General features: G+C 46.7%; 1 protein-coding gene across 1 annotated transcript in view; it reads left to right on the forward strand.

Moving 5' to 3' along the window:
- The window catches only part of Pole (DNA polymerase epsilon, catalytic subunit), a 106,426-nt gene extending 99,946 nt beyond the window's left edge, over positions 1-6,480 (forward strand). The window contains exons 46-49 of the mRNA XM_004668895.2: positions 1,838-2,038; positions 2,462-2,587; positions 5,466-5,555; positions 5,638-6,480. Of these exons, the coding sequence (XP_004668952.2) occupies positions 1,838-2,038; positions 2,462-2,587; positions 5,466-5,555; positions 5,638-5,751 (531 nt within the window). The 3' untranslated portion in view covers positions 5,752-6,480. The remainder of the gene's footprint in view (positions 1-1,837; positions 2,039-2,461; positions 2,588-5,465; positions 5,556-5,637) is intronic.
- The last annotated feature ends 1,848 nt before the right edge of the window (positions 6,481-8,328 follow it).

Here is an 8,328-nt window from a genome sequence, read left to right on the forward strand (position 1 = left end):
TGTGGACATAAATTTCACTTCTCTTGAATATTAACCCATAAAGGTGGTTGTCAGACCATACTGAAAGTATACGCTTGTGGTAGTATACACCTGTAACACCAGCACTTGGGAGGTGGGGTCAGGAAGATCAGGAGTTTAAGGTTATACTCAGCCTTATGATAAGTTCAGGCTTAGCCAATGGTTGACAGCAAGGTTTGGTGGCACCTACTAGTAATTCCAGCACCCAAAAGGCCTAGGCAGGAGGATTACTGCCATGGCCGACCTGGTAAAAGTAGGTGCTTGACTTTCAAAGAAGCCGCCGCCACTGTTTTCTTTTTAATACTTTATTTTTTTATTTATTTGAATGAGAGAGAGAGAGAAAGGTAGATAGAGAATAGGCATGCCTGGGCCTCTAGCCATTACAAAGGAACTCCAGACACATGCATCACCTTATGTATCTGGCTTTATGTGGGTCCAAGGGAATTGAACCTGTGTCTTTTGGCTTTGCAGGCAAGCAGCTTAACTGCCAAGCCATCTTTCCGGGCCTGCCAGACTGTTTATTTTCTTTTTTGGGGGGTAGGGAGCTGAAGGGTCTCATGCCCAGGCTGTTTTGGGTCTCAGGATGACCTTGAAATCATAGCAATCTACCTACCCCTTAACTCCCGAGTACTGGGATTAAAGTATGTGTCACCACGTCCAGCTTATTTGCATACTATTATCTTTTTTTAAAAAGAAATAGTTTATTTTTATTTATTTGAGAGTGACAGAAAGAAAGGAAAAAAATATATATAGAGAGAGAGAGAAAGAATGGGCATGCCAGGGCCTCCAGCCACTGCAAACAAACTCCAGATGCATGTGCCACCTTGTGCATCTGGCTTATGTGGGTCATAGGGAATCAAGCCTCAAACCCGGGTCCTCAGGCTTCACAGACAAGCACTTAACCACTAAGCCATCTCTCCAGCCCTTATTTGCATACTTTTGAAGCTTAATTCAGATAGGCATGATGGCTCACACCTGTAATAGCAGCAGTAGGAAGGCTGACAGGAGTATTACTGCAAGTTTGAGGCCAACCTGGATTTTTTTTTTTCCGTACTTTTTTTACTGTTTGTTTGTTTTGAGGCAAGGGTCTCACTCTAGCCCAGGCTGACCTGGAATCACTGTAGTTCCAGGCTGGCCTTGAACTCACATCTATCATCCTACCTCTGCCTCCCAAGTGCTGGGATTATTTATTTGAAAGAGAACAAGAGCATATGGATGGCATGCCAGGACTACAAACTTACTCCAGATGTATGCCATGCTTTGTGCATCTGGCTTGACCTGAGTACTGGGAAATCAACCTGAGGTACAAGCTTGAAGCACCTTTAACATACAATTAAGGATATAGAATCCAGGCTGGAGAGATGGCTTGGCAGTTAAAGATACTTGTTTGCAAGCCTGACAACCTGGGTTTCATTTCCCCAGTATCCACATAAACCAGATGCACAAGGTGGTGCATGCGTCTGGAGTTCATTTGCATTGGCAAGAGGCCATGGTGTGTCCATTTTCTCTGCTTCTCTTCCTTTCAAATAAATAAATTATATATATATATATTTTTTTTTTTTTAATCAGAGGGAAAACAATAAGCCAGCCATGGTGGTGCATGCCTTTAATTCCCACTTGGGAGTCAGAGCTAGGAGAATCTCTGTGAGTTTGAGGCCTCCCTGAGACTGCACACTGAATTTCAGGTCAGCCTGAGCTACAGTGAAACCCTACCTCACCTACCCCCCCCCCCCAAAAGGGTGGGGGAGAGAGGGATTCAGTCCAAATTGCAGCAGAGAGGCCTTGTCAGGTGCTTATTGATAGGCTGTGGTCTCTGCAGGTGCTGTCCCTGGACACAAACATTACAAACCAGGTAAATAAGCTGAACCGAGACCTGCTTCGCCTGGTGGATGTTGGTGAGTTCTCTGAGGAGGCTCAGTTCAGAGACCCCTGCCGCTCCTATGTGCTTCCTGAAGTGATCTGCCACAGCTGTAACTTCTGCCGAGACTTGGATCTATGCAAAGACTCCTCCTTCTCACAGGTGAGCTCAACTGGTGGACAGTACCTCTAAAATTAGAGTTGGGCCCTTCAATAGGTCAGAACCTCCAAATGTCCAAGGCAATTAGAATAGTCTTATGGCCCAGCCTTCAGCGTCCAACTTTGTGAGTACACCTGCTGCCTCCACTGGCTCTTGTATGGATCAGAAAGAGACAAACTTCACACCACCCCCACCCGTAAGCCATTGCCCGGTAAAATGCTGAGAAGTTGTCCTGGGAGGGATTATCATAGGTGAGTGGCCTGGGCTATGTGGGATGCAGCCAAGAGTGGTGATGGTTGCCTTTGTCTAGTGCTTTTCTCTAGCTCTCCCTACCACATATACACACACACCAGTCTTCTCTGCTATTGCCCAGGTGGGCTATGGTCACCACTCACACTAACTATTCAATTCTCTCTACTCTCCCAGGATGGGACCATCCTGCCACAGTGGCTCTGCTCCAACTGTCAAGCTGCATATGACCCTGCTGTCATCGAGTCAGCACTGGTGGAAGCTCTGCAGAGGAAGTTAATGGCCTTCACCCTGCAAGACCTGGTGAGTTCCTTGCAGTCTACCTAGTGTTTTCCAAACACCACTTCAGAGAAGTCAGGGAGTATATGGGTCCTGAGACTGCCCTAGGGGTCAGACTTCACCTATGCAACCAGCTCACAGTTCTGTCATCTGTGGGCACAACTGCTGTGGGTGGGAGCATCTTTGTGGCACTTTCATACATCCAGTGGAGAGAGGTGGGCAATGATGAACAAGTATGAATGAGCAGCAAGAGAAAGCTTTGGCAGCACTTTGTTGGTGTTGCTGTTACTTTCTTGTTGCTGGAACAAACAATCCTACTCAGAAGCAACTTATGGGAGGAAAGGGTTTATTTCAGGCTTACAGAGTCCAGGGGAGGCATCATCGTGGCAGAAGCTGGCTCACTTCCATATGTGAAAAGCAAAGAGGCATCACTAAAAAGCCAGCAAACACAAAAACAGGCAGAGCTCAGACTACTCTGAACACATGTTAGGACTGGATTACAAGATCTGCCCCCAGTGATACCTCCTCTAGCAGACTGTTGGAAATTTAAGTAGGAAGTTTAACCTTAATCAAAAATCCTAGCTGGGGCTGGAGAGATGGCTTAGCGGTTAAGCGCTTGCCTGTGAAACCTAAGGACCCCGGTTTGAGGCTCGGTTCTCCAGGACCCACGTTAGCCAGATGCACAAGGGGGCACAAGCATATGGAGTTCGTTTGCAGTGGCTGGAAGCCCTGGCGCGCCCATTCTCAATCTCTCTCTCTCTCTCTCTCTCTGTCACTCTCAAATAAATAAATAAAAAATGAAAAAAAAAATCCTAGCTGAAGAAGGTTGGGCGTGGTGGTTCATGCCTTTAATCCCAGCACTCAGGAGGCAGAGGTAGGAGGACAGCCATGAGTTCGAGGCCACCCTGAGACTACATAGTGAATTCCAGGTCAGCCTGGGCTAGAGTGAGACCCTCCCTCCAAAAACCAAAACCAAACAAACAAAAACTTGTTTAAATCCTAGCTGGGGCTGGAGAGATGGCTTAGCAGTTAAGGCATTTGTCTGCAAAGCCTAAAGACGCATTTTCGTCTCTCCAGATCCGACGTAAGCCAGACACACCAGGTGATGCAAGTGCACAAGGTCGTGCACTTGTCTGAAGGCCCTGGTACACCATTTCTCTCCCCCCACCTCTTGCATGCACATAAAAAAAAAGGGTAGGGGACCAGTCTGTTGGGCTTGCCTCAACAATAATAATCCTAGCCAATTGTGGTGGTGCATACCTTTAATTCCAGCACTTGGGAGGTAGAGGTAGAAGGCCACCCTAAGACTATATAGTAAATTCCAGGTCAATCTGAGCTACAGCTACTCCCTACCTCAAAAAGAAGACCCAGGTGTGGTGATACATGCCTTTAATCCTAGCTCTTGGGAGGCAGAGGTTAAGAGGATTGCTGTGAGTTTGAGGTCAGCATGGGCTAGAGGTTAGAGTGAAGCCCTATCTCAGGGAAAGTATAAAAATAATTACCATGTGGCCTTTTAAAGAAAAATCCAGCCAGGTGTGGTGGCACACACCTTTAATCTCAGCACTCAGGAGGCAGAGGTAGGAGGATCGCCGTGAGTTCGAGGCCACCCTGAGACTACTTAGTGAATTCTAGGTCAGCCTGAGCTAGTGTGAGACCCTACGTCAAAAAAAAAAAATAACCAAAAAAAAACAAAATTAAGAAAGAAAAATCCTGGGACTAGAGAGATGGCTTAGTAGTTAAGGCACTTGCCTACAAAGCCAAAGGACCCAGGTTCAATTCCCTCAGTAGCCACGTAAAGCCACATGCATAAGGTCGTACATGCATCTGGAGTTCTTTTGCAGTAGCTAGGAGCCCTGCCACGCCCATTCTCTCTCTCTGCTTCTTTTTCTGTCTCAAATAAATAAATAATTATTGTTCTTGTTTTGTTTTTCAAGGTAGGCTCTCCTATCCCAGGCTGACCTGTAATTCACTTTGTAGTGTCAGGGTGGCCTCATATTCATGGCCATTTTCCTGCCTTGGCCTCCTGAGTGCTGGGATTAAAGGCATGCACTACCACACCTGGCTAAATTTTTTTTTTTTTTTTTTTTTTTTTTCTTTTTGAGGTAGGGTCTCACTGTAGCTCAAGCTGACCTGGAATTCACTGTATAGTTTCAGGTTGATCAAACTCATGGTGTAAAGTATTTTACTATTTATTTATTTTATTTATTGCAGGGCCTCCAGCCACTACAAATGAACTCCAGATGTGTGCACCCCTTTGTCCATCTGGTTTACATGGGTCCTGGGGAATCAAATCAGGGTCCTTAGTCTTCACAGGCAAATGCCTTACCCGCTAAGCCATTTCGAAATCTCAGCCCTTAAATAAGTGTTGTTGTTGTTGTTGTTTTTAATTCTTAAGAGTTGGAGAGATGGCTCAGCAGTTAAGGTGCTTGTTTATAAAAACTGATGACCTGTGTTCGCTTCTCCAGTACCCATGTACAGCCAGATGGATGTGTATAGAGTTCCTTTGCAGGGTCAAAGGCCCTGGCACACACATACATTCCTTCCTTCGTTCTCTCTGTCCTTGCATATTAAAAATCCTTGAGGCTTTTAATCCTTAGGCATCTGAGCAGAGCGCTGAGGGTCATGCCTGGGAAGCTATTGAAATGGACAGCTGGCTGGGGCATGGAATGCCATCAGGACTTGGTAGTCCAGTGTTTGGTATCCACAGTAAGGTGGGCATTGTTGAGAAATAACTGGGAAGATTTGGGAAAGCCTTGGATTTCATCCATAATTGAGGCCTGATGTGCATGCAGCAGCTGATGGTTCCATGGTGGTATTCCTCTTCAGTAAGTCTGAGAGAGCTACAGGTGAGGTCCAGTGTGGTGACTGAGCCAAGGCTGACGGAGCTGCTCCCTTGTTTCAGATCTGCGTAAAGTGTCATGGTGTGAAGGAGACTCATATGCCCATGTACTGCTGCTGTGCAGGGGACTTTGCCCTCACCATCCATACTCAGGTGGGTTCCTCTCCCTGACACACAATAGATTATTGCCTCTTTGAATAGGACCAGGTGTCACCATGTCTCTTTGTTCTTACAGGTCTTTATGGAGCAAATTGGAATCTTCCAGAACATTGCCCAGCACTATAACATGTCATACCTCCAGGAGATCCTGGAGTGGCTGATACAGACAAGCCCTGTATCAGGCCGTTAGCAATCCTGGGCTGAAGACATCTTGGCATCCCACCCTAGTGCCTGCTTCAAGTGGCTATTCCACTGACAAGCTGGCCCCCAAACTCATGACTACAGTCCAGACAGTAGAGGACAGACCATGGAAAGCACTTTAGGGAGCTTCAAGGTAGAATAAATGAGCAGGAGCAGGCAATAGTTCTCTCCTCAGTAGGAGCCCACTAAAGCATGTCTTGAGCTAAGTTTTCTTATGTTGAGAGTCCTGAGGAGTTATATCCTGATGAGTAAACATTTTCCTAACACTCAGGAGGCTAAGGTAGGTGTCTATGAGTTCAAGGCCAGCCTGGGCTACAGAGTGAGTACCAGGTCAACCTGGGCTAGAGAGAGACCCTGCCTCAACAAAAAAAAAGAAATGAATAAACATTTTGAAACTTCTGCCTTTTCCTGCTCCTACCCTAGCTCTTTTGCCTCCTATTCTATTCTGAGCCTAGATGGGCTCTGTGATGAGGCTCAAAAGGGAAGTGTCTGTCAACCAGTGTCTTGAGTGAAGCCTGAAGCTCTGGCCAGAGATGGGCTTGCATGGAAGAGCACCTGCCTCACCTATTGGAAGGCCCACTTTTTTTTTTTTTCAATCCCCAACCCCACCTGCACCATGACAGTCCCACGTGGATCCTTTAGAAGGCCCATTCTTTCCACCAAGACTATATATAATACGGACCTCTGAGCCCAGTTCACACTAGTTCATGGCCCATAAGCAAGACCTTTTAGGTATATCATTTATCGTGGACTTGAACACTATGTTAAGACCTGGATTTTAGAAAAATAAAGATTTTAGGCTCTTAATGGTGGAGGAAAGAGGGAAAGCAGTCATTGTCAGAGGTGAGGTTTCAGAGATATCTGTTCAGGGCTTAGGACGTCCAGGCCTGAGAGAGGCATCACTGCCTCAGTTAACCACAGGCCCTTGGTATTGAGGCTAATCCCACCTTAAAATAACACTAAGTGGGCTAGAGAGATGGCTTAGTGGTTAAGGCAACTGCTGGCAAACACAAAGGACCCAACTTCAATTTCCCAGTACCTACATAAAGCCAGAAGCACAAGGTGGCACATGCATCTAGAGTTCATTTGCAGTGGCCAGGGGCCCTGACACATCCATATTCATTCACAGAGAGAGAGAATGTGTGTGATATTGAGAAGGTGCTCATTGCCACCACAGGTAGGGAGGTGGCTGTTCTCACCTCCTACTCCTTACTGGCACTGATCTAGGTAGAGCTAGGGCCCCTTATCAGGAAATAAGGCACTATGCAGCCCTTACTCTCCACCTCTTTGCTGGCTCAAGTCAGCTTAAGCAAGGGAGCAGACAAGTGTTATGTTCAGAAATTCCAAGTGATTTGAGCCTTACAGGGGAGTGGGAGACTTTCTAAAACCTCCCTTCAATTTATCCTTGCTATATAAAATCACTGGGTCATACCCCCTCCCCCATTTAAATGTTATACTTCATTGCTTTAGCTTGCCACTGTGTTTGTGCATGAACCTCAGTCTCTGGAAGGAAGGGTTAATATCCAGCATCTGTCCATCAGACTTGTGTGGACCTCAGTGAGCTCAGGCTTCCCAGGAGAAACCTGACACTGGCTTGGACCTGCCTGCTTAGAATGTAGATTGAGCAGTAGGAACTTATGAGTGGAAATCAAATCAAATTAGGGAGATGGAGGTGGGAGCCAGCCAAGTAGGTTTCTTGGAAGTAAAATTGGAAAAGATGGGAGGGGGGCTACTGGGAGCCACTAGGCCCAGAAACATTAGCTTATTAGCCAGCAGAGCCATCCAACACAGCACAGGGTAGCCTAGTGCAGCCATGGCGCAGTCATGGGCACCAACCAGCCTGAGTGCACTCTCAAGCCAGCTTAGTGTCTCTGAAATAGAAATCTGCATTTCTGATTCTGGTTCTTGTTCCTGAGCTATGACCAGGGATCCAATTGGAAAGGCAAGTTTCTCCAAGACTAGAAATGGACATCTTATGAACCAAACATGGAAGTCACAGGTGTTTGGTGACCTGTGGGGGTCATGCCCAAGGAAAGGAGAGCTTTGGAGAGTGTAAGGAGTTATCCCTCCAAGTGGCCTACAAGCAACACTAGATGTGACAACCAGGAGCTCTTCTTACCAGGGGATCCCAGATGCAGGCTATGGGAATAGATGCCAAAGCCTCCTTCCTAGCTCTTTGGACACCAACTTGGACAGTTAGGATACTTCCCATTGATATTTATCATAAGCATGCTCTCCCACCAGGGAGCCAAGTTCTGGACTCATGGGCGCCAGGGCACGAACAACAAGGCCACTATAATTAGATTACCCCAGGCCCTAATGTTATTATTGGCTCTGCTTACATTCCCCTTCCCATCTCAGGGGTTCTGAGCATGGCATGGTCTGCTTGGCAGGCATAGCTGCGACCTGACTGAAAGTGCTGTGCACTCTGCAACCAGACTATTTAGCAGGGAGATGACCCAGACCTCAGGCTGAAGAGTCCCCAGGCAGGGGACTAGCTATCTTGTATTTTTGCAAGTTCCAACTCCCCCAAAGAATGAGGCCAGGTTTTTAGTCATGGGTTTAT

Source organism: Jaculus jaculus, chromosome 8 (genome assembly GCF_020740685.1).
Source record: "Jaculus jaculus isolate mJacJac1 chromosome 8, mJacJac1.mat.Y.cur, whole genome shotgun sequence".
In the NCBI taxonomy this organism is placed as follows: domain Eukaryota; kingdom Metazoa; phylum Chordata; class Mammalia; order Rodentia; family Dipodidae; genus Jaculus; species Jaculus jaculus.